At 49.2% G+C, this 24639-nt stretch overlaps 1 protein-coding gene and 7 non-coding genes across 10 annotated transcripts; all 8 read right to left on the bottom strand.

Annotated features, from left to right (window-relative positions):
* Positions 1 to 148: 148 nt before the first annotated feature.
* On the bottom strand, positions 149 to 221 carry TRNAV-AAC (transfer RNA valine (anticodon AAC)). The gene has a single exon. It is a non-coding gene; the product is annotated as a tRNA-Val (tRNA).
* A 691-nt stretch (positions 222 to 912) lies between these two features.
* TRNAV-AAC (transfer RNA valine (anticodon AAC)) lies at positions 913 to 985 on the bottom strand. The gene has a single exon. It is a non-coding gene; the product is annotated as a tRNA-Val (tRNA).
* Positions 986 to 2865: 1880 nt separating this feature from the next.
* On the bottom strand, positions 2866 to 2937 carry TRNAP-UGG (transfer RNA proline (anticodon UGG)). The gene has a single exon. It is a non-coding gene; the product is annotated as a tRNA-Pro (tRNA).
* A 173-nt stretch (positions 2938 to 3110) lies between these two features.
* Positions 3111 to 3183, bottom strand: TRNAT-UGU (transfer RNA threonine (anticodon UGU)). The gene has a single exon. It is a non-coding gene; the product is annotated as a tRNA-Thr (tRNA).
* Positions 3184 to 3824: 641 nt separating this feature from the next.
* Positions 3825 to 16730, bottom strand: LOC141936916 (E3 ubiquitin-protein ligase TRIM7-like). 3 transcript variants are annotated; one of them, XM_074854283.1, is made up of 8 exons: positions 15430 to 16730; positions 14543 to 14638; positions 12959 to 13189; positions 10885 to 10907; positions 10186 to 10301; positions 9314 to 9349; positions 9065 to 9137; positions 6484 to 6587 (listed from the first exon to the last, which is right to left on the bottom strand). In XM_074854283.1, exons 1-7 carry the CDS (start codon positions 16024 to 16026, stop codon positions 9091 to 9093), a joined length of 1146 nt encoding a protein of 381 aa, XP_074710384.1. In that variant the 5' UTR covers positions 16027 to 16730; the 3' UTR covers positions 6484 to 6587; positions 9065 to 9090. The 3 variants fall into 3 exon arrangements, with proteins under 3 accessions (XP_074710382.1, XP_074710384.1, XP_074710383.1); XM_074854281.1 differs by lacking the exon at positions 9065 to 9137 and having other exon boundaries at positions 3825 to 6587; XM_074854282.1 differs by lacking the exon at positions 6484 to 6587 and having other exon boundaries at positions 8461 to 9137.
* Positions 16731 to 21852: 5122 nt separating this feature from the next.
* On the bottom strand, positions 21853 to 21925 carry TRNAK-CUU (transfer RNA lysine (anticodon CUU)). The gene has a single exon. It is a non-coding gene; the product is annotated as a tRNA-Lys (tRNA).
* A 2245-nt stretch (positions 21926 to 24170) lies between these two features.
* TRNAK-CUU (transfer RNA lysine (anticodon CUU)) lies at positions 24171 to 24243 on the bottom strand. Its single transcript has one exon. It is a non-coding gene; the product is annotated as a tRNA-Lys (tRNA).
* A 317-nt stretch (positions 24244 to 24560) lies between these two features.
* TRNAE-CUC (transfer RNA glutamic acid (anticodon CUC)) lies at positions 24561 to 24632 on the bottom strand. Its single transcript has one exon. It is a non-coding gene; the product is annotated as a tRNA-Glu (tRNA).
* Between the last annotated feature and the right edge of the window lie 7 nt (positions 24633 to 24639).

Here is a 24639-nt window from a genome sequence, read left to right as displayed (position 1 = left end):
AAAAACCCAAACAGAGTTTTGGTCAAAAAATTGATGACGGTCTGTTTGTTTGTTTGTTTTTTCTTTTTCCACAGGTCAAATCGGGTTCTATCCACTCGGAAAGGGAGACAAGTTAAAAAAAACCAACTAAATTTTAAAAAAAAAGGACTGTTTCTGCCCGGTCTCGAACCGGGGACCTTTCGCGTGTTAGGCGAACGTGATAACCACTACACTACAGAAACGGGGTGAATTCGGGGTTTTGCGCCATATCTGGAATAGGGTGAACCCCGTTTCCCTCACCGGGTGCTCCCAAGCACCTCAAACCCTTCTGGGAAATGCACCCCTCTCCCATGTTGCTCCCAGACCCCAAAACCACGTGGTTTTAGCCCATTTTCTCTGCCTGTTTCTCTCCGGCTTGAGGAGCGTCCCCCCAAAGCACGCAGCTGCCCCACCACCCGCAAGGCGTTTGCCTCCCACAGAAGGTCCTCGGCTCAAAACCAGGCAGAAAAAGTCATATTTTTCTGGAAAACACCAAAAACCCCTGAGCCGCTCGCTTCCACGGCCGCATCCGGAGAGAAACGCGTTTGTGCCGCAATCACGCGTTTCCCTTGATTTGGTTTGGAGTTGGGTTCCCCCACGATAAACCCCAAGAGACAGAAAAGGGGTGAGTTCTGTTGCTGAGTATTAAGGTATTTTTTGCAAGAATCAAAGAATTGGCACATATATTTAAAGTTACATGTATGGGTGGGCACGGTGATATAAAAAAATTAAGTTTTTGACAGCGGGAATGGCCCTTCTCGCCTTTCGATTTCCAGCCCTGCTGCTCTGGGTTTGGAAACGATGTTTTGCTGAAGGGCTCCAATGAGTGAAAAATTCAGGAGATGCTTAAAAAAACAGCTGGGAAAATATAAACCAACTCCCTAGAAAAAGAGGTGTTTCTGCCTGGTTTCGAACCAGGGACCTTTCGCGTGTTAGGCGAACGTGATAACCACTACACTACAGAAACCCCCACGGAGAAACCCCCGGCTATGACGCTCACCCCGTTATAACGCTCCCCGCGGGCCCCCCCCACCCCCCAACACCCGGCCGAGGGGATTAAGGTGTTTTTGTTTTTTTTTTTTGACCTGTTTTTTCCAAATTTTCCCCCCCATTTGGCTGTTTTGGGAGGGAAAACCACGCGTGCGCGAGCGCCTGGGCACGCGCGCGGCTCGCGACCCTCGAGTCTCAAAAACGTGGCCCGTGACGTCGCGCTCAGCGTGGAAATAAAAAAAGGGGGATAAAATTAATTTTTACTGTCCGGGGTGTGAAATCAGCCGCCGGCGCGGCCCAAAGGAGCCGCGGGATTTGGCTGAGCTGGGGAACTCCCTGCCGCGGGGTGTAACGCGGCTTCGACGGGTGGAAAAGGGCTTATTTTTGCTTTATTTTTGGCCATAATTTTATTATTTCTCTGCAGTTTCCACCTTCCTGGAAGGCTGGTGGTGGGGAGGGTTTGCCCACAGCCGTACCCAGCCACTGGATTTATTTTTTTTTCAGTGTTTTCGCTTGAGTAACTTAATATTCTTTATTATTCCCTATAAATGACTTCAGAACTAATTAATAACATTCCTTTGGGGAAGAAGAGGGGATTCTAAGGCAACTCCTCTCGCTCATCCCGCTTTGGCAACGCTGGTAAAACGAGCCAGATTTTTGTGCGTTTGGGGAAAAAAAAAAAAACGCACTTCTCTCTTATTTCTCTCACTTCCACACCTCTTGTCCCGGCCTCGATTCACCCCAAGCCCTTGAGCGATTTTTATGTCTAGAGTTACACACAGCAGGAGCTGCTTACTCACGCTTGCTATAAATAAATTTTTATTTATTTTATTATTTGTTTTTTTTTTCCACGGGGACAGAGCCAAGCTCAGCGCAGGCGAGGTAACAGCCCCTGAGGGAAAGATCTGGAGCGTTTCTACGCACGCGAAGGGAAACGCTGAATTTACGCCACAAACCGTGCGGTTTTATGCAAAAATATGGAGGTTGTGGGCAGAAATCGGCTCTTTTTTTGTGTGGTTTGGGAGCGTAATGGAAGATATTAGCAGGGAAGGGCTGATTTACAAGTAACAGGGAAACTCAGACCCGTTCTGAGCCCTGTAACGGCAAAAAGATCCTGAAACCTGGTTTAAAATATTTAAAATCTGTGTTTTAAAATTATTATTTTATTTACTATTATTATTTTTTAAAAAACCCACCCAAAAAAATCTCCCGAAACAAATAAACAAAAAAGCCAACACACGAGATAGGGAAAATAGAGGAATAGAAGAGAAAAAAAAAAAAAAAAGAATTAAAATATTTATTTTTAAAATTATTTTAAAAAACGCGAAGAACAAACAAACAAAACGAACGTACAAAAAGTCCCGACGCACCAGACAGGGAAAACAGAGGAATAGAAGAAAGAAACGAAAGAAAAAATAATGAATTAAAATATTTAAAATATTTATTTTAAAAATTATTTAGAAAAAACAAACAAAACAAATAAACGAACCAAATGAAAAATCGCCAGTGCACAGACAGGGTAAACAGAGGAACAGAAGAAAAAAAGCAAAGTGAAAAATAAATAGTTAAAATATTTAGAATATTTATTTTTAAAATTATTTTAAAAACAAACAAACGAACAAACAAAACCAAACAAAAAAACCCCCAAACGATTCAGCAGACAGGGAAAACAGAGGTATGGAATTAAAAACACACCACCAAAAAAATGATGAAAATATTTAAAATACTTATCTTTAAATTATTTTTTAAAAAAACAAAATAACCAAACAAAAATCCCAACACACCAGATACGGAAAATAGAGGAATAGGAATAAGAAAAAAAATAAAACAACTTAAAACGAGAAATTGAAAATTTCAGGGCTCGTCCGGGATTTGAACCCGGGACCTCTCGCACCCAAAGCGAGAATCATACCCCTAGACCAACGAGCCGCGCTGCAGGAGTCGCTCCCGCGGTGGCTCTGGGTGCTCGCGGCGGCTCCCCCCACCCCGATCCCGGTCCCGACCCCCCCCGGGTTCCGCCCGCGGCTCCTCCCGCTCCCGGCGCGGAGGAAAATGATTTTTTAGGGAGGGAAAAAAAACCCACAAACCAACATAAAAGTCTGAGGCCCCAGCGAGATTTGAACTCGCGACCCCTGGTTTACAAGACCAGTGCTCTAACCCCTGAGCTATGGAGCCGGCGCCGCCTAATAGGGCTCTGCTGTGGCCACCAGGGGGGAGCCCCAAAACGGGCTGTATCGCCCCAAATCTCCATCCACCCCCCCCCTAAAACCCGGCCTAAACACCGGCCTGGGGCAGCTAAACGCAAGGACAAAGAGCAGCAGCACCAGAAACTCCGCATCCCCCTACACCACCAAACGTTGGGGTTCGGCCGCTACGCTGAGCCCCCACAAGAGTCGGGGTTCAGCCCTTGCCACGTCCAGCGTAATTTTTTAATTTTTTTTTATTTTTTTCTAGGAGTTTTGGCCAAAGTACAGGCAGTGAGGAAAGCCCCACGTCGCCGCCTGGAGTAACCCAGTTTTCCCCCTCTAAGGTTGTCTCCGGGCAAAGACCAACTCGATCTTGACCTTCAGCTTTCTACTGCAGCCCTAATTTGAGCAATATGCAAATGCTGGGTTAGTGCTTAACATCAACAAATGTGGGGGAAAAAAACCCAAAATGAGAAAAACCCACCCCTGTATATATAAATCCCTTCACCCCAATATAAGTGTTTTTATTTAAATTCTTTCTTTAGACTCCAATTCCAAGCAGGACAATCCTTGAAATCACCATCCCGATGTTCTCCAGCCCGGTCGCGGTTGGGAATAATAAACAGGGGCGCAGGCAGCACCTTCACATTTTATTTCCAGCTCGCGGGAACAATCCGGGAGGTTTTGAACCCGCTCGGGCGATGGTTTTTCGCTTCCCGCACTTGGCGGAAGCGGCGTTTCTCACGTACAGACAAGCACCAAGCCATGACGTAAGAAATAGAGCGTCTCCCGCTAACACCCTTCTGATTCCAGGGATTTTTATTTATTTATATACTCTCTACAGTGGCGTAGCTTCAGCAATGGGTGGAGCTTAGAAAATTCGGGCATTTTGCTCACCTGTTCACAGCTTGACCTTTATAAGGGTTGCTGCAGCTTAAATAATGTGGATTTAAAGCCAAACCCTTTTAAAAAAAAAATAAAATAAGACTCTCAGGGTAGAAAACAACCCACCCGCTGAAAACGGAGATGTTCATGCCTAAACCAGTCGCCCCCGGCTCTTCTCGTATTTACAGGAAACGCACTTGTTCACCCAAGAAATTGTTGGCGCTGGAGGGTTTTGCCAGAAAGTTTGAGCACGTGTGAAGAGCAGCTTTGCCCAGAAATGTCGTTTTTTCATCTTAGACCCAGCTGCTAAATGTTCTCGATTAAAAAAAAAAAAATCATCCCCCCTTGCCCCAACTCTGTATTTCCTAAAAAGGATTTACATGTTTTCTAGAAAAGGTTAAAAAGCCAACCAACAATGCCCCAAAACCAAAAACCATATTTTTCATCACTTCAGACAATAATCCGCTTATTATTATTTTTTAAAGGTTGCTTTGTTTAGGCAAAAGCAACAGTGAACAAAGCAGGCCGCGCGTTAAATAGTCGCTGTCTTGGCAAAGAGTGAGGATTTCCAGAAAAAAGAAAACAGAAGACGAAGGTAAACGGGTGTTTTTGCTGAGAAAAGAGCAGCGGAGAGAAACTGAGGAAATACAAGATTCAGCACCCAAAATCTGTATTACTGTGGGGAAAACAGGGTAACTTTGAGGGGTTGTTTTGAAAACGTCTACATAGAGGGGACCTCAGGAGGAGTTACAGAGGAGCACCAAAATTCAGAACCGTGGGTCTTGCTCACATCCAACGGGACAAACACACCCGAGAAACTTTAACATTTGTTTCTTCACAAAAAAAAAAAAAAAAAAGCACCTTTCAGCCTTTTCCAGAGTAGCAGCGAATTCTCCCTCCTGCCCGGAGGATGGAGAGGGGCAACCAAAAGCCCACCACAACATCTCTTCAACCCCAGCTCGGCCCCAAGGCAGGTCAGATCTTGGTGGCCACGTGGTTTGGATCACCCGGAGCCGCTCTTGCCACCATCTCAACATCACAAAACCAGCCCTTGGAGTACAATTACTAACCCGGATTTTAGCAGCACCAGGTGGAATAAGTCACCAGGCACCCACCCTTCGTTGGGGACCTTCGCTTCCCAGCAGGACCAAGAGGGGAAAAAGCCCAGAAATTTCAGCTGAGACTGTTAGAACCACTCACACAGCCCGGCCCCAGGGTGTGAGCATCCTCACTGAGCATCCTGACTCACCGGAAGCCAATCACTCCTCAAAAGCAGTTAATAAGCCTAATTATCTCCTCTTAAATCTTGTAGGAGTGAAGGCGGCTGGGCAGGATTCCCACTTTTGGCGCAGAGGTGTTGACTACAGTTTGTTGAGAGCAACAGCGTAATACGAGAGCGGAAAATCCCCATTAAATTCCCTTCGGGAGGAGCAAAACTTCCTAATTTGATTTCACTTGATCAAATAGACGAGAACTTTGCCTATTCCGGCTTCGAACGGACGCCCAAGGTGTCCTGCTCAGTGTTTCTCTCTCCACCTTTCCCACAGCACATTTCCCCAACAAACTTTTCGTTTTTAAGGCACGGACTCTTCTAAAGGGGTGGAGGCTCCACTCTAAAACTTCCCACTAGCTCTAATATTGGTCTTTAGACCCACCCAAGAAAAGAAAAATACCCGTCCATTATCAAACTCAAAGCCGGTGGTTTCCTTCTCGCTGAAGGTTCAGAGATGGGTTTAAGATGGTGACCACAACCTTCTGGGGATCGCTGATGAGTTCGGTCACCGACCTCTATTTTAAGCTGATCTGAAGACCCTCCTTGTGATTTTTTTTTTTTTTTTCCCTGACTACCTGGTTACCCATCTATCAGCTCTCTGCCTGCTGACAAACCGGGCTGCACGGTTGATTTGGGAGTCTCTTGTGCCCATCGCTGCTGTCCAGGCACCATCCAGTGAAGACCGTGGAGACGGGTCCTCAGCGAAGCCCGTGAGAAGTCTCAGGGGCACAGTTTGATGTAGGTAACGGTGGAACAAACGGAGAAGAGAGGGAATACCTTCTCCTGGAAGGCGACATTGAAGGTGAAGATGTGCTGCATGTTGTCGGCATTGTAGAAGGAAACTTCTTCCCCTTCGTAATCCAGGTAGACCCTGACCTTATTGAGTTTCTGGCTGAGGCACAGTGGGGTGCGTTGGGGCGAGGTGACTGCCCAGTAGCGACCTCCGTTTTGCTGCACTGCCCAGATCCCTTCTTCAGGAGAAAACTGTGTCAGACCTTTCCTCCTGACAGACTCCTTGGCCACCCCGAAGGCCCAACCGTCCGAGGCCCCCACCTCCACTTCCCAGTAATGTCTTCCAGACTTGAAGCCCGTGGTAGCCAGCACCCGCGAGTTCGTGTCGAATCTCTTGGGGTTGTCGGGCAGCTCCTGCTTCCTACAGCCCATCCTCACGCTCTTGAGGTCTGCAGAGAGGATGAGGAGGTGGTTTGCCGAATCGGGGTCCAGGGTCAGGTCCTCTGTTAATGACAGCAGTGACAGTAACTCAATAAGAATTTTAATAATTAAAAGCCCAAGCTGGGGATGTTTTTATCAGTTGCTGGACCACATCCCAGACTCAGTAACCACATTCCAACCTCCATAACCATACGCCAACCGCACTGGCTGCTCCTCTTCAGCTCCCTGGACAGTCTGGGCTGAAGGAAAGCCAAGTTCAGACATTGGCTTGGCTTGGAGGTTCTTGAGATGCCTCCTCTCACCATTGACTCTGCAGGAAGCCTGAAGGCTTGGGGCTGATTTTAAGAGGAGCAATTTTAGATGTTAATAAATATGCTGCTTCTCTCTACCAGCACCCAGGGACAAGCTACGTGTGTGAGCAACTTGGAGGTGGGGGAGGAAGGTCCCAGTTAAAGATACAGGATGAGCATCTACGTCACCTTTTCACATCCTCACTAGGGGTTAACCCCACCAGGTAAAGGTGAAGATCAACACAGCAAAGCCAATCGTGGTAAATGAGGACCAAGATGTGGTTCAGGATGTCCTAGAGGGAGACCTACAACTGCGTTGTAGACTTGGGCTCTTTGATCAGCTCATGATCCTTCAGCAACGCCACCAGCCAGCAAACGCGGACCGGGGCGGGGACACTCGTGTCCTCCCACATTGACACCCCAATTCCCTTCATGGGAGGACAAAACTCGCGCTGCTGCTGCTAAGAAATGGGGTAACAACAACATAAGGACATTAGGAGCAAAGAACGCAATAAAACCACGTGCAAATGATTAGCAGTTATATGCGGTAAAAATGGGCCTTAGATCGAGACATTTTTCGCAAAGAAATTGTATTTTTTTTCTTTTTGTTTCTGGCTCATCTAATGTACAACACAAAGATGGGGTATGCACACCCCTCAGATCATAAATTGCCGAGTATCTGTCCCGAAACTACCCCCTGATGACAAATCCTCGTGGAAAGCCACGACCTAAGGGCATCTTTACACACCAGGGCACATCGGCAGAGCCCAACAGAAACATGCAGGTAGATGAAGTTTGATACCAACATCTCTTCCCCTTCCAAAACCAGGCTCAAAGGAAACAGCGAGCGTGTCAACGACCTCAAATTGTGGTTGTAGTCAGCAAAGTTGCCATGAATGAACGAGACCCTGTGGGGGAATCTAAGATGGGACCTTAGGAGCTGAAAGGTGTTGGATGCTGCCCCGGAGTTTATTTAGCTCAAGGTCTTTACGCGCTTTCAAAATCCAGAGATTTGGGCCTGAAAATTGCATATGAAGTCCAAAAGGACCCGTGATGGGATTGAAAGCTTCATGGTGTTTCGCGGGGGTTGGAAGAGTGATGGCAACCACAGGAAAGGGTGGGGCCTTTTTTCCTTCCCAAGTTAAGCACCAGGTTCCTCCCCAAAACTGGAAGATTGGCTTTAAAATAACATCTCCAGCATTTTGCACTATTATATCAGACCGAGGGACGGGTGCTTTCAAAGTTTCCATCAGCAAAATTTGGGATTTTGTTCATTGGATGAACAAATTTCCTTGATGCCAATCTTTTCTTTTAAAAGTATTTTCCTTCCTCCCTCTTGCATCTCCGGCTGCTGGAGTCATGAGGATCTGGTTTTGAGCTTCAACTCAGCTGCAGGGATTGTGAATGATGATTTGACTTGATTTAAAAAAACCAAAATAACGTGACTCCAGGAGCTCAGGCGTCACATTAAAAAAATAAAAAGAGCATTCAAAGCTCTCGGAAAAGATGAACTAAAGCAGTCGGAGGAGTGGGATTTAACAACTGCTACGAGGTTTTGGCTGGTCCCTTCTTCACCCCTTGATCCCTCAGCTCCCTGCAGCGTAAGCTGTGGCCCAATCTGCTTTCAGAGGGTTTGCTGATTTAACACCCCAGCCGAGTTATTCCTCTACACATGCACACACACCACCAGGGACATGCAGGGAGGGTCATTTCGCCATTTTGCTTTCCGAGGGTGGTCGTCGGCCTTTCTTCTTTTGCTTTGCCAACCCCTTGGCATTTTCCAGAGGTGTCTGGGGATGTTTGGGAGCAGAGTCTGGCCCCTCTAAGCTGGATGGTCCTTGGAAAGGATCCAACCCATGGTCCTCGGAGAGGATCTAACCCATGGTCCTCGGAGAGGATCCAACCCACGGTCCTCAGAGAGGATCCAACCCATGGTCCTTGGAAAGGATCCAACCCATGGTCCTTGGAGAGGATCCAACCCATGGTCCTCGGAGAGGATCCAACCCATGGTCCTTGGAGAGGATCCAACCCATGGTCCTCAGAGAGGACCCAGCCCGTGGCTTGTTCTCTGCCTTCCCCAAGGGGATTGCAAACCCTGTTGCTGAAAGCCACCACCTTAAAAGCAAGAGCAAATCTGGCAGACTTAAAGCAAGTACCCTGAAAGAAAGGGTACAAACGCATTTTGGGGTTCAAATATCTGTTCTTTCTGTTCCTCACTGTAGTTTTAAGTGTAAACAGGCAGAAAGGACCTAGCTTAGCTGTCAGATCCCCGGCGTCAGCTAGAAAAATCGTCTTTTGACTCTCGAACTGAGCAGGCTGGATCTGGAAATCATCGAGAGAGAAGAAATTAAAAAAAAAAAAAAAAAGAAGAAATCTAGAGTGCCTTTTAATTTTTTTTTTCCCCCTCTCTTCAGCTTTGCAAAACCAGCTTTGCAAAATACAACCACAATTTAAAGTCTTTGCTCCGGGGCGCTACGTCTCAAATATTTTCCTTTTACCTTTTTCACCTCTTCCCAGTTCATCTCGCAGGTTTTCTGAAAAGAAGAGACAAGGGCAAGTAAACGGCAACGCCGAGAGAGCCAGAGGGGACCACAAAACCTCCTTTACGGGGACGTTTACAGCCGCACCACATTGCAAGGTGGGACTCGACAGGCAGCAAGAGCTGAGGATGGAGCAACGCCAGCTCCCACCAGCTTGTGCAATGGGGACAAGCAAAAGGGGAAAGTCCTGCTAAATATATTTTAATTTTTATTTTTTAAAAAAAAAAGCTTCTGGACATCAAGAGAATACAGGATTTATTTAAGCCTTATTTATCATGCCCCGCTGTATTTTGTTCTCCTCGTTGTATCGTGAGTTTCAAACTTTTAGTACAATCCTTTAAGCCAATTTTTGCTCCAGGGTGTAGTTTGCATTTAGGGGTTTTCTCCCCCAGATCCGCTCTTCCTGGTGCTTGTTTCCTTTCCAATCCCTCAGCACCATCTCGTGGCTTTGCTGCATTGCTGCAAGGGGTTGGTTTTTTTTAAACGCCAAGCTCGCCTATCCCAGCCTCAAACTATTCGCCGTGTGAAAAATTGCAGGTTTTATCGCACTGAAATTGAAAATGTGCCACGATCAGGTTTTTCCCCTCTTTAAAAAAAATCCTGCCTCTCCTTTGCTGGCAGCCTGGCAGGGTGAGTCTCCTCCTGCTCATGTACATCTCCAGAAGTCCCTTCCAACATAATTTATTCTCCTATTTTGGTACTGCTGAGCAGGCATGTGCTAAGGGACCTCGAGACATCCGCAGCATCCCCAGCACTCCTCATCCTTTTTTCCCCGACGCCTGGTAAAGGCCAAGGCCTATTTTAAACACCTCGGTTTCGTTTCCACGTACCTCTGAATTTCTTTAAGACTTTCTCAAGGACGACGGTCTTGAGGGAGAAATTGCAGATGTGCATTTTCATGTCTGTGCACACCGGCACGGGCTTCTGGCACTTCACGTCGTCACTTCTGCAAAGGAGAAAATTAAAACAATTAGAAAATTGTTGCTATTCCCCCACTTGCTTTTCCGTTTGCAGCTGACCAGCGCGCAACGCTCCCACCCCGTCCCACCGGCGGTCTGTCCAAGTGCTCAACATCACACCGTGAAGATCACACCGGGGCTTTCAACCCCGTGGGTTGAGGACACCAGGATTTACGTGTCAACTTTGAAACCCCCTTGGCTGGTTGTTGGAAAGGGTGTCTGTGCCGGGTTACCCCCACTCAGCTGTTCCTGCTGCAGCTTAAATGTCTGTTTTGGAGCTTAAGTGGTGCCTAAACCATCGCCCTGGATGAATTGCGTGTCAGGCAAATAAGATGACTTGGGGTTTCTGGTCTCACTTGACCTTTGAAGAAACCGCCTGGTAGGAGAAGACTTTGTGATACCGAAAGTTTTCCAAGAAGCTGGAAGAGACCCAGGGCTTGTGTCGAGTAGGAGGCAAGCTCTGTCTACCCCAGTGCCTCCCTTAGGCACCTGGACTGCAAACACTGACCTTAAAACAGTGCTGGTGGGGGGGAAAAAGCGTGAAAGAAGGAGAGAAGCAGCGCTCCGTACCTGCTTATGATGTTCATTACATCCTAGAAAGGAAAAAGAGAGACCGAGTGAAATCCCTGTGCAACACGTGCTATGTCTCCTCAGACTCAGCCAGCACGAGGGCAATTCCCTTTCATTAAACCCAGCCAGGACGTCCATTCCTGATGGCTCCAGGCCTCAGATGTTTGCTTACAGCTTTGGAAGGCCACAATCCCACTAAACCCCACCCAACTGTCTGCAGCAACTATAGACCCAGCTGCTTCTGGGGGGGGACCAAACCTTCGAGATGTACAACACTCCAGCTTTATGCCCATAGAGTCATGATGTGGTTTGGGTTGGAAGGTGCCTTTGGAGGTCTCTCATCCATCCCATTGCTCAAAAACATGTCAGGTTATCCAGGGCCTTGCCCAGTGAGTTGGGAGTATCTTCAATGTTGGTGACTGCAAAAAACTCTCTGGTTCCTATTCCATTATGTGACCGTTGTTGTGAACCCAGGTGTAGGCATCTGGCAGCCTTTGAGATGCTCTGAGGGGCTCTCTGCTGGTCTCCCACCTCTGAGAAGGTCCTATCAACCTGTCCCATGTAAAGTCTTGAGATACAGACGGACACCTGCAAGTATCCACCTGCCTGAGAGCCAAAGGGTTGTCATCTGCCATAACTTGGCCACCTAGAAAGCTGGCGTTGAACTTGCACATCTCTGTCTCCATGATATCTGGACTCCCATGGTCTAATCGCCATCAAGAAGAGTTTAAGGTGCCTCCAAGGGGTGATTCATCCCACCCCAGGGTGCATGTCCCGACAGTGGGAACGATTTGCCCTTAGGAAGGGTGAATTATGGAGGTAAATTAGGGGTTAAAATACCCTCAATACCTAGTTACAACGTGATGAAAATTCACCGAGGTGAAACACATGCTCAGTCCATGACACTATTTGTCCTTCCCGATGCCTTTAAAATTATATAAAGAAGGGCATAAACCACGGCGAGCACGTTGGACGTGATTCAAAGGCAACACAAAGCCGTACCCATCTCCCAGGGCATGGAAAAGGAGTCTGGAGCTGGCTAAAGATTTCCAAAGTGGCCTTTAAAAAAAAAATTAAAAAATCACCAATTGTTACAGGATCGTTTTTGCGTGCAACCGTGACGGCTGAGCAAAGACCACGTGAAATGAATTTTTCACCTGTAGCCAAGCGCTGAAACCATCTGCAAATATTGACAGTGCTTCCCACACTGCCTCGGGACGGGGGGGGGGAATTTAACTCCGTGCAGATCTGTGGGCACCAGGAGCTCGATCTACTTAATTTAATCAAAATATCGCCGATGAAAAGAAGGTCGCTCTTTAGCCTTTTGCCGTTTGGTGGAGGATTTTGGGTTGCTTTGGGGACGGGCAGCTCGGGTTTGTTTTTCAAACCCCACTTCATCTGTGAAGGAGGGTTTGGGTGACAGGGAGGGCTGGATCGGCTCCAGCTTCCTTCTTTGCGATGCAATCAATACCTGGGCTCCATCTGCTCTCTCCCTCATACTTTCCAGCTTGGTTAATAGCCCGTTTTGACTTGAAAACCCAGCTCTGCTTTCAGGTCCCAGCCAACCTTCTGCAGCCAGAAGTCGGCTGCGAAAACTGGCAAGGAGCCGCGTCTTGCTGAGCCCAGCTCTGCTCAGCTCCATCCCAAGCCCTCACTAATACCTTTAAGCTGGAGGAGTGGGCATCTGTGACCCAACACAAACCCATCAAGACCTGGATTTGCAAAAGGATTTGGCCAGTACAACTGTGGTGGCTCTTCGTGCAAGGTCTAATTCAGCTTTGAACACCTTGAAGCGGGAATTTATGGGTGCTAGAAAGGTCCAGACAAATTCATGGAGGAAAAATTTATCAGAGGCTATTAAATATGAAGAGGACACCTCTGTTTTGGGATGTTCCTGAGATAGTTGCTGTGGGTTACTGCTCAGGGCACTCAGACGCTGCCATGCACCATCTCCTCATTAAAGTGGGGGGAAAAAAGGACATTTGTCCTCAAAACACCTCTACAGGATCCAGAAACACGTTAAAGAAGGTTCATGATTTGGACCTGAAGGCTCATTTCATTGCACACGTCTCACCTTGAGGAACTCAAGCATGGGCTGCTGGATCTTCTCCTCCAGCTCCGTGATGAGCTTGTTGAGGAGCGTGATCTCCTTGGAGAGGTCGGTGATGTTCTCGTTCTGCCTCTTGGCGATGTTCTTCTCCATCTTCTCCAGCTGCCCCAGGAGGATGTGCTCCTGGTCACGCAGGAACTGCTGCAGCTTCTCGAACTCCAAGAGCAGCTTCTGCCGCTCGTTCTCGATGGTTTTCTGGGAACGAAACGCAGCAAAAAAGGTTTTAAGCCGGTGCAGTGATTTTGGGGTGGAGAGGGGCCACCTGGTGAATTTGGAGCACCCTGTCAGTGTCGTCGCTGCTGCTTGCTGGCTTGCTTGTGAGTCTGGGTGCCTCCAGTTGGGAAGGGGTGAGGAGATATTGCATGTGGCAATCCTGGACAAAGGCCTTGAAACGGGGTGGGGATGGGAGAGCAAAGTTACTCCACAAACAGCCATTATCTTCACTGCTGCTGTGTCCCTGCACCCTTTTCTGGAGGGAAGAGGTATCAAAAAACGTCTGGGGCAGGTACCTCAGCTCTGCAGCAGATCTCAGGTAGGTTTTCTCTTCTACACTAGACACGTAGGCTTCCTTTTTCTCCCCGGGGGTGGTGGGGAGTTAATCAACCCTCAGTGAAGCAGAGGTGGGGACTGGTGGCCAAGAGGTTTTCCCAGTCCCTGTCATCATTTGTTGTCCCACCACCCAAACTGGGAGATGGGGTTGTATAGGAGAACCCACTTGGAGCAGCATTTCTCCCTCCCTGGGGGCTTCTCAGATAAACCCCAGTCCCTGCCTTGTTGTAATTTCCCGTTTATCAGCTCTGCCAATATCCTGGGTCCTGCTGGGGTTGTGGTCACAAGCAGACCAACAAGTCCCCTCCGAGACAAAGCACGGGGGCAAGCGGGAACATTTTTTTCTGGGAAACACGCCCTTTGGCAGCACGGACAAAGCTGAACATGTTTTGATTGCTTCACTCCACGCTGCCCTTCAGCACAGGTCCGACAGGTCCACCTGGCCCTCAAAAAAACGGTCCTTCACGCTCTGCCTTTTGCGTCGGGGATGAAACCAGCTCTTGGCAGGCTGGTGCTATTTCAAGCCCTGCCAGCTGGAAAAAAACCCAGCAAATTGTGGTAATAACGCTGTTGCACGGGGATGGTAGAGCAGAAATTTGGGTTGAGGGTTGCCTGGTGGCATCTGTCCCAAGCAGGGGGACATGAACCACTCAAAGCCTCTTGTCTTGGGGGTGACGATCTAGGAGGGGTGTTGTTAGCAGGGGGGAAGGGGGATTTCCTGCATCTGCCTTCTGCTGCCCCAGGGACAACGGGCTGAGGAAGAGGAGGAAGAGGGAGGAAGGGTGGAGGAGAGCCCTACAGCCGGCCTAGCTCCAGCTCCAGCACTCACTGCTAAGAGGTGTGGGTGATGCATTGTCAATCTTGATGGTGAAGGAAGGAGAAAAACATCCATTTCTCTTCTTCAGGCACTGACAGGGGTAGGAAGGAGGAGAGGGGTGGCTTGGTGGGTCCTAACCCCCTCCCCACATCCCAACCCAGCGCTGCATTGCAGGCACGCACCAAGAGCTCCTGGGTTTTCTTATCATCGTTCACTTTAAACTCCAGCAGCTCTTGCCTCTCCTTTTTCAGGAAATCCAAACGTCCCTGGACTTTCTCCTAGGAACAAAGAAAGGAAATATTACTGGGTTTTCTTTCCTTTGCTGGGTTATTCTGCCTGCGTGCGGTTTGCTCCCTGCAGCCGTGCGAGGGCAAGCGGGATTGTGAGGAAAACACGGGGGTGGGGGGGCTCCTGTCGCCGGGCGAAGCCGCTGGCTCAGCTCTGCCCACGCTCACCCGGACACCCACGTCTGCAGCCCCCAAGGACCGCCGCGAGCTCGCAAGAACGCAGCGAACACAAAGGAGACAGAGGATGCCAGGGGAGGCTGTTTTCATCAGCTGCTGCTACCACCTCCCCCGCCTTTGCTCTTGGCACAAGCAAAACTCAGCCTGGCTTTAATCAACTCATTTAATTCACTTTTGGACGTTTTCCCAGACCTAAAATAGATGTGGGTGTTTGCTCCGTCAGCTGTTACCCTACTGACAAGGTGGTGCCTGCAGGTAGCATTCGCAGCGTGATGCTTGAGCCCGGGGCTTTTGCAGGAGAAACTCTTGTCTGGCAGCCTCCCGGCTGCCCTGGGTTTAATCCCACGCTCTCAGCTGCGGAGACGCGTGAGAGGGTTTTGCCTATCTGGAGAGGAGAAGGGTTTTCCAGGTTTTTGGAAAGCTAGAAAGCAGCAAGCGGCTCTTCACAGGGCGGCTGAGCGCAAGGCTGAGCGTGGGAAAGCCAGGGGACAACGTGGGGACTCGAGCCAGCACAAAGACAAGGCGCAACGCAAACCACCGCGAGGCTGAAAGACCTGGGTGTGGGGGGGGTCTACCTCGGGGCGGACAGCCAGCCAGACAGATACCTTGTACTCCTCGGATGCCTCATCGATGGGTACCACGGCGTGCGGCCGGTGCTCCCGGGACCTGTCGCACACCACGCAGATGGTTCTGCGGTCGTCCTTGCAGTAGAGTTTCAGGGCTTCCCTGTGCTTCACGCAGAGCCCGTCCTCCTCGGCACCCTTGGCCCCACGGAGGGTGAACTGGCTGATGATCTCGGACATGTTGGCCAACTGCCGGTTGGGTCTGAAGCTCTTCTGTTGGAAAACCTCTCGGCACTGCGGGCAGGGAAAGTCCATCTCTAAGTCCTTCCAACTCTTGATGATGCACGCCCGGCAGAAGTTGTGCCCACACTCGATGGAGACGGGGTCTTTGAAGAACTCCAAGCAAACAGAACAAGTGGCTTCATCCTGGAGATTGCCGGGCAGAAACACGGCCGCCATGGCCTCTCTCCTGCGGGCAAGGACTGATTTCTCCGGGGCTGGACGCGGAACATGAATGCTTGGCATCCAGCCCTGAGTGGGCGTTCCTCTTCCAGGAACGAGCCCGCTGCCCAAGGTCACTCCTGCAGTGTCCGGTTTCTTTAAACTGGTAACGAAGACCTCAGTGTTAGGGGACAACATGTAGGTGGAGGAAAAAGAAAGCAAGAATATGTCCCTTTCCTTTGCTCCCCCACAAATCCTGAGCTCCCTGTCTTTTTATCTTTTTTTTCTTTTTTTTTTTTTTTCAGGAGGGAGGTGGGAAAAGGGAACTCGTTTGGGATACGGCCACCAGCTCTGGGTGTCATCGCTTTTTGGCTGACCTGGTGCTAAACGCCAGATCTGAGTCCTGAGGCTTGTGTTTAGCAGCTGCTCTAGGCTCTGATCCAGGTAACCATCCGAGCTCTCGTTAAAGACCCATTTCACCCTCAACGCTCAGATGACTTGGTTGAGCTCCAGGGCTCAACAGGGGCCCTAAAAGGCAACAGGAGAAAGGGAATACACAAGGATGCAAAGTCTATATCAAGATCTGGGCTTGGGTTTCCCAAATCCATAAAGATTAAGCTCTGGATTGGGGTCCTGCATCTCAGAAAATACTTTTTGTCTTCCAGGAACATTGTGTGCAACTTTGGAGGTCTTGCGTTAAATGGAAATGATAATTAATAGGTGAGGACCTTCCTTGGCTGGGGTTTGTCTATAACATGGTTGCCTCCACCTGAGCAGCTCACCAAAGCTCTTGTTGTGGAGAAGAGAGATAAAAGCAAGCGACAGTCATCGAGTTACTCAAGGTGGGGGGGTCACATTACCACCACCAGAGAAGTGGAAGCACTTCTGGAGAGTGATTCATCTTCTCCTAACGAGGACTTGAAAACAGATCAAGCGATCTTCTCCCTAAACACTGGTTTCAAAGTCAAACCCAGTTGGTCTGACACGTCCAAGTGGAGATTTTTCCCTCGGAGACGTTTGGAGCTAAAGGGAGACAAATCCCAACCCCAGAGCTTGTGCTGGAGGAGTTGTAGAAGTAAAACTGGTCTTGGTGTCCTGCTGCCTGGTTTCTGATTGGTGTTTGTCCTGACACCTTCGCAGTCGGGGAAGAAAAAACACTGGGGAGGGGTCTCCATCCTCCGCTAGAACCTCTTTTGTAACTTTAAAACTTTTCTGGCATTTGTATTTTCCTGCTAAACAGGAGCATCAGACTCCAGGTGGGGGTTGACTGCTAATCCAGCCTTGCTTATTCGGGACTAAAAATGAGCTTTTTCAGGTCAGTTTAAAAACAATTCTGGGCTTGGAAAGGAACCCCTCATCTTCTCACAGGGAGATAAAATCTAAATGCCGGTGCTTGCTGTGACCCACATTAACTTGTGATCGGAAATAACACAGAACAAACGACTCAGGCAAATAGCAGAATATATATATATATTTATATGTATTTTATATATTTATATGTATATATTCACGCAGAGACTCATATATGGAGAGGTGCATATATATGTACACACATATATCCCTATATGTGCGGTTCTACCCATTTCTACGTACACAATTCCCTGTGGAAAAGGAATTTCTCACCATTTCCACCTCTGTGCGTATTTATTTACCTGCCCCTTCTCATACACATCAATATATATTTCTACACGCGTGCACATCACTCCCTATGGAAGGGAAATTAATTTCTCTTCCACCTTCCATTTTTCTCGATCTGTAAATAAACATAAACTATATATTTGCTCTACGTCACGCATAAAGTTTTCATCACGTACGTGCAGAGAGAAAGGAAGAGGTGGTGGCCTGGAGACCAACCCATACCCAGAGATGCATAAATAGCAAAGAAAAAGAGTGAGACACCCCGACAACGGGCAGCCCAGAGGGAAAAGCAGAAGGAGAATGAGATGGGTGTAGGAAAAAAAAGGACAGACAACCTCTGGACAGACAGACAAGCGCATCCCACCGCCCGCCCTATGCCCCCAGCTGACCCCGCGTACCTCGGAGTAGAGGTGTAGGAAAGGGGCATCCTCCCGAATCGCCCGACCTTTGGCACTGGGAAGGTGCTAGTGGGGGGCAGGTGGGAGGTGAACCTGGTGACCGGGGGGTCCCAGCGGGACGCAGCCCGCGGCAGACGCTCCACCATGCTCTGACGAAGGAAACCAGCCCCAGCCCTGGATGCCTCTGACATTTCGGTGCCGCTCAAGCTCCTGCTCCTTCCCAGCCCTTGGTTGCCCCATTTGTCCCTTCTGTCATCCTCCCCCACCCTCCGCCCCATCTCACTTACCATTCCTTCCCCTCCCCCGTTGCATCTATCCTGGGCACCCACCGAGCTCCTTCCCTCCTCCTCCTCCTCCCCAGACGCTCCGGCTCTACTCTCCTCCTCTGTGCCAAAGCTCTTTTCCCTGCCCAGAGCCAGGATCACGTTTCCAGCACCTCCCTCCACCTGTCCCCAAGCCCAGACCCTCTCCACAGGGTCTCTGCAGCTCTTTAACCCTCTCCAAGGCCCCATCTCTCCTTCTAGAGGGGCAGGGAGGTCAGGAAGGAGCGAAGATTTTCATCCCTCCTCCAAAGCCATCAATGAATGATTCGCCTCCCAGCTCATATTTGGGGCAGCGTCATGCAAAGAAGGGCAGAAACATCTCCTGCAGGACATCTCCCACCTACCCCGGGTGGCTTGTTTAGGTAAGGAGAGGCTGGGACATCCAAAACAACAGGGAGGAGGAGGAAAATAGAAGGAAAACGCAACCCTAACAAGGTGGTTTCTTGCAGGGCTTTGGGTGCCAAACCATCCTGGGGCTCGTCATCCTTTGGAGTTTTGTCCTATGTTAGGGGAGTCCAAAGTCACATAAGAATCTCTTCAGCCAGTTTATCTGCAAAACAAACTTCTCAAGGGGTAATAATCAAAAGGAGCATGCCTTCCCTCTGCTGCAGGCAGGATTTTTTAATCCTCATTAAAAAAAAAATAACGATCTGTCATTTAGCTGAATAACTTCTTGCAGCACTGAGCTTCCCAGCTACAAACTCCTCAGACTAAATAAACCCTCTTTTCCCTTTTTTTCCCCCCCCCTCCTGCTGCAATAAGACAGAAAAAGTCCAAAACACCCATTTTCCTAGACCAGACAGTGACAACAGCAGAATTTCCACCACTACATGATTCCCATGCTCATGGTTTCTTCTCCCACCATAGATGTTTTGCCCTCAAAGATATGGGTGATGGTAAAAAAAAAGCAGAATTATTTTAGAATAATGCATTGCCTTCTCCTCTTCAGGGCCTTTGGGGCTGCAGGTGGCAACTACAGGTGTCCTGAACGGATCGAGCTGTTCCTTCAGGTTTCATCTGAAGTCAACAGGAGGAGTTTGGTACCTCCTGAAGGACCATTATTGTCCACATGAGATGAATGACTCAACTTCTGTCGACCAGTAAGGGAATTTTGGGTTAGCACCGGTCTCATCCTCTTCACTACGAGGGTGGTGAGGCCTTGGCACAGGAGAAGCTGTGGCTGCCCCCTCCCTGGAAGGGTTCAAGGCCAGGTTGGACCAGGCTTTGAGCAACCTGGGCTAGTGGAAGGTGTCCCTGCCCATGGCAGGGGGTTGGACTAGATGATCTTTAAGGTCCCTTCCAACCCCAACCATTCTATGATTTTATGAAATAAATACCTGATATCTATTAGATATACATGTCCTTTATTTTGACTTCCAGCAGCTCCCTGATTCTCTCCTTCGCAACCCTTGCCAAAAAACTCCCAGCAAAAAAAGTTCCCAGCCTTGCACTGTAGAAAAAAAATGGGATGCGAGCAGGGGAAAGCACCTTGGCTTGCCCTTGGGGTTTTAGTAGCAGGATTATGTTCAGGGCCACAAGCTGCTTCCAGACCACCAGGAATGCTGAGTCTGAAGAGCTGTTAATAGGCGCGTCCGTCTGGGGAAGGAAAACACGCACACGAGCCAAATTCAGCTGCCGGGTATAAGCCTGCAGATTTATTGCTAGAGCTGAAACAAAATCAGGCCAGATGCATAGGGGAGCCCTGCAGAGTGGGCCCAGCCATCCTAATTTAGGGTGATAATCATTCAAGATTAAGTCGAGGACTCGTAGCGTCAAAACGGCCGGCCCACATCAGTAGCCCCCATCCTGCCCCCGCTGCGGGCTAGTCTGTGGGGTCCTCGTCCCACTCCTCGTTGCAGAGGTCCGTCTCGCAGCAGGAATAACGGGATGTCAGGCGGGATTCTGCGTCGGATGCCCGTTCTCGGCCGCAGTTCATCGCGGAGGTGCAGCCTTGCTGGTAGTAAAGGGTCACCTTCCCTGCAGGGGTGGTGGGCAGGGAGGGATCGTGGTTAGAACAGCACTAAACTAATAAAAAAACCAGTGTCCAACTCTGAAGTTCCCGGGTGAGAAATCAGCCCCTTAAATAGCGCACCCAAACAAAGTCACACCTTGCTTAAGATCTAAATGAGGCGTGTGTACACATGGACAAAGCTCACGTGGCTTCTTTGGGAGACAGAGCCTCTCCTTTGCCCAAAAGGGACTTTTTTTAACCGTTCATAGGGCGACCTCCACCGAGAGAAGGAATCTGGCCCCGTGCCGTTAGTCCTTTCCCACATCAGGTTCATCACCGCACCCTCATTCATCCTGCAACTCAATTTGGTTCTCCAAAGAGAAGGACAACCCCCACCGAACCAAAGGAAACTCATGGTTTTGACTCCCCCACGACGTACCCAGGGAGGTTTTAATGATGGCACATTTCTCTCTCCGCTCACAAGTCGTTTCATTGGCTCCCCGGAAACACCCAACGAAGGGGAGCTTGTACTTGCAGACTTTGCATTGAAGAGCCTCAACTGCAGCAGACAGAGAAGAGACGATGAACTTGGGGCTCTGTTCTGCAGAGCCATGGGGAGTTTGGCATCAAACACCCCTACGAGTCGATGGGGGTGACCCCAGAGAAGGTGTAGAGCCCACCAGAGAAGGGACCAGGCGTCGCCTTCATTAACAAACGTGGTAACGAGAGCCCTCATCATCGGGGGAGAGGGAAGTGATGGCTGGAGACACTTGAACTGTCTCGGCAGAGCTTTGCAGACAGGCCTGGCCTCAGGCGAACAACCCAAACTCCAGACCCCCAGAGAATAAATGTGGGTGCTGGGGTGGGGTTTATGCCGCTGAGATGGGGTTCAGCCCCAGCAAGACCACAACAGCTCTCTGGGGCAGAGAAGGGGCACATCCAGCCCAGGATCCAGCAACCTACAGCTGAAGGTCCTGGCCCAGGGGGAGGGTCTCTTTGGATTTGATAAGGAAACGCATGGAAAGTCATTTTTATTCAAGCAACGATGAAAACAGTGGCGGTGATTTCTCTCCGCTGACTGCAGGCGCAGAGCAGGTGACACCCAGCTCACACAACATCAAGAGCTTGGCAAGACCCAACCACCACCAGATATTTCCCCGCCCTTTATTAAAACCTGTTTAACTGTCACCCTCCACTTACTGACTCCGATGCACAAGACGAGGGTCAGCCCCGCAAAAAGCACCTTCATCTTGGGAGAGGGGACAGATCCTGACCTCCCAGCTGCACCTCAGCCCAGCACAGGGCAACCTACAAATGAGAATGGCTCAGGTCATTTATTAATCCCTGTAACGAGTTTCCTCAGTGATCAGCCTCCTAGCAGGGGGAAAACCAATCAGGCAGAAACCTCACAGTACAGATGTTTGTGATGTCCCTTTTGGGGCAAAACGAGTAGAGAAACTTGAAGCACGTTATTAGACAATCCTCCAGCACCTTAAAAAGCTGAAATACAGATAATTCCACCTTCCTGCTCTATTAACAGCCATGCTTTCAAGATAGAAATCTCCCAAGTGAATAAAGTGGTTTTATGAGAAAAAAAAAAAACATATTTTTTTATTTCTTAAGATGCTTCTACCTCTTGCTTAGATATATCGCTGGCAAGTGTCTTTTACCAGAAACAGGGAGATTTGGGCACATAAAAGAGGAAAAACTTGAGCGCCCAACGTGGGGCTCGAACCCACGACCCTGAGATTAAGAGTCTCATGCTCTACCGACTGAGCTAGCCGGGCTGCCAAAACTCCTATTTCTCCACTATTTTTCTCACTGAAAGTATAATTTTGATATTGATTTAGCAAAATGCCCAATTTTATAGCAGTAGGGGTAGTCAAGCACGCGGAAGCTGTTCCCTGGGAGATTTAAGAGGGTGTTTTGGGATGGTGCCAGCAGACAGAAAATGCAGAAGGAAGACACAGAAAATTCCCAAAGCAAAACCCCAAGAGTCCCTTACCAGCCTCTGCTTCCCCCTCCGAGGTCCCCAAGCATCCACCGGCCACGCGTCCCCGCTGCCTTTATTCCTCTCCTGTGCTTGGCTTGACCCAGGACCTGAACGACCTCAGAGCCGAGGGGGGATATTGTTCGGAAGGAACAATGCTCCTGGCTCACACCTGGGCAAACACAGCTCCTCACCGAGCCTGGACGGACCTTCCAGGACGTGGAGTCATTCATTACGTGGGTGAGTCTACAAGCTCTCAGGCCCTTTCATCTCCCTTTGTGCAGAGAAACCCCCTCAGCTCCCAACTTTGAAGTCAACCCAGGGTTAACTCTGCAGGAAAGACCCAAAGAGGCAGATTTTATAGACCTATGACTAAGCCCACCCTCCTCTGCTTGTGAAGGCAGCACCTTCGCAAGTCCCCTTCTGAGACCAGCTGATTTGATTTTTCCTCCACAAATAGCACCAATAATGGGAGTAGAAGGATGTGCCTCATCCCCTTTTGGGGGTCCTGGCAAAAAGCAAACCCTCCCTCCTCTCTTCTCTATCCCCCTCCCTGTTCAGCATCATGTTTAATTACACTGATTTTTTTTTCCCCAGTGTTTTTTTGTGGAGTAGAGACTAAAAAAAGCGAGGGCTGGGAAGCGTTCACGTGATCCTGCAGCCCATTTCTCCTAAGCTTGCAAGTAGGACTTTACATAAGAGAAAAGAGTTTCAGCACTTCCTATTCTCTCCCCTCCTTGCCTGTATTTTTTTTTTGTTTTGATTTTCTTACCCAGCCCATCCCTCAGCTGAGCTGCTCCATGCACAGGACCAGGAACAGCTAAAACATGTTCTTCTCACACCCCTTCAAGCCAAAGGCTCCTACAGACCAGGGTTGTTGGTTTCCTTTAAAACACAGATGGGCTCAAAGCCGCGTGAACCTCCCTGTTACTCCACCCGGAGCAAACAAGCTTGTGCCCTGGCCTCGATGGGACACGGGGAGGTGAAATCCGGGTGACAACCCCCCTGCTTAATGCAACCAGAAGTGCTCCAAGAACCAACACGACTCATGGACTACACCTGCTTGAGAAATGTGGCTCATAACAGAGCGTGGAGGCTGGCGTCCACAGCCACATCTCTTTTCTGGAGGGTTTAAGCTGCATGGTTATGGCCTGAAGTAAAGACACGTTTAATTAGGACACGATTCTAAAACACCCCTACCTGCCCCAAGTTATTTCCAAGTCCTTTGTCTTCGCCTGTACCAACCCAACACAATGTTCTCCATATGGATGATACCTGCATTTTCTCAAGCATGAAGCCAAGCTCAACTCCTCCAGGCAGCCAGAACCAAAGAACAAGTGGAGGAAGTTCCCAGAGGGTTGGGTCCTTGCGTGAGTTCAACGCACATCCTGGTCCGGATAACTCTGGCGAGAAGCGTGGTGTGATCCCAGCCCAAAGCTCAGCTTGTTTTCATCTCTGCTGTAAGAGTGGGGGAACAGCGTGGTGCATCCTCTGTCGCTGAGCGAAAGGCTTTGGTCTAAATCAATAGGGATGCTCTCAGTCTATGGCCTTAAATATAAGAAAATAGGTTGTGGGTTTTTTTTTTTTTTCCTTGTGTTTAGAAGCATTGTGCTGTAAACTGAAGACTGTGGATTTCCTGGGAAGTATCATGAGCTTTGAGAGCAGCAGGTAAACACCCTGTTGTTCCCCTGGGGGTGATTTTACTCCTATTTATTACCCAGTTCCAACCTGGAGAGGTTTACACAGCTCAGAGGCTGCATAAAGCAATAATAAATAACGTTAGGGCTTGAGACAAGAGTGAGTAGGAATCTTTCTACAATACTAGAGGTTGAAGGAGAATTTAAAACAGAGAAAAATGATGGAAAGGGTGAGAAAGGTGGTGGATAAGAAGACATCTTTCCTCCTTTCAGAGAAGGGGAAGGCCACCGTAATTTTCAGCTCCTTTCTTTCCCTTTCCCATTCCATCTCCCACCGGTGGAGCTCCGTCCCGCGTGAAAACCTCAAAATTGTTTTTCTAAGAGGGGGGAAAAAAAGAGACACAGCGCCCAACGTGGGGCTCGAACCCACGACCCTGAGATTAAGAGTCTCATGCTCTACCGACTGAGCTAGCCGGGCTCTAATGCAAAAGGGGATGGTGCAACCTCTGAGCATCACCCTGGATCAGCGCAATGGGCAGGGGAGATTTGCGGGAAATTATGGGGGGAGATTGGTCTCAGGAAAAGAAAATACAGCAGGAAAAGCTCCAGGTTTGGTTTATTTTTTCCACTGTGGCTGCTGGAGTGTCAAGTCCCCTTTGGTCTGAAACCAGCCAGACTCTGCACCCACACCCGGGAGCGCTGGGCCGCCGGGGAGAGGGGGTCGGGGTGCTCCGCATCGCGCAGCTGGTTCCACGAAATTTTTAAAAAAAAGTAAAAAGTAAAAAAGTTATACTTTTCCCTGACCGGGAATCGAACCCGGGCCGCGGCGGTGAGAGCGCCGAATCCTAACCACTAGACCACCAGGGAGCTGCAA

The sequence above is a fragment of the Strix uralensis genome, chromosome 35 (assembly GCF_047716275.1).
Source record: "Strix uralensis isolate ZFMK-TIS-50842 chromosome 35, bStrUra1, whole genome shotgun sequence".
NCBI lineage: Eukaryota > Metazoa > Chordata > Aves > Strigiformes > Strigidae > Strix > Strix uralensis.
This window is presented reverse-complemented; position numbering and strand designations above follow the sequence as displayed.

Coding starts and splice junctions, on each gene's coding strand:
- LOC141936916 (XM_074854281.1), bottom strand. CDS start 16,026: ATGTTGTCCCCTAACACTGAGGTCTTCGTTACCAGTTTAAAGAAACCG. Junction 10,302..10,884: donor GTAATGAACATCATAAGCAG/GTACGGAGCGCT, acceptor TCTCCTTTGCAG/AAGTGACGACGTGAAGTGCC. Junction 9,350..10,185: donor AGTCTTAAAGAAATTCAGAG/GTACGTGGAAAC, acceptor TCTTCTTTTCAG/AAAACCTGCGAGATGAACTG.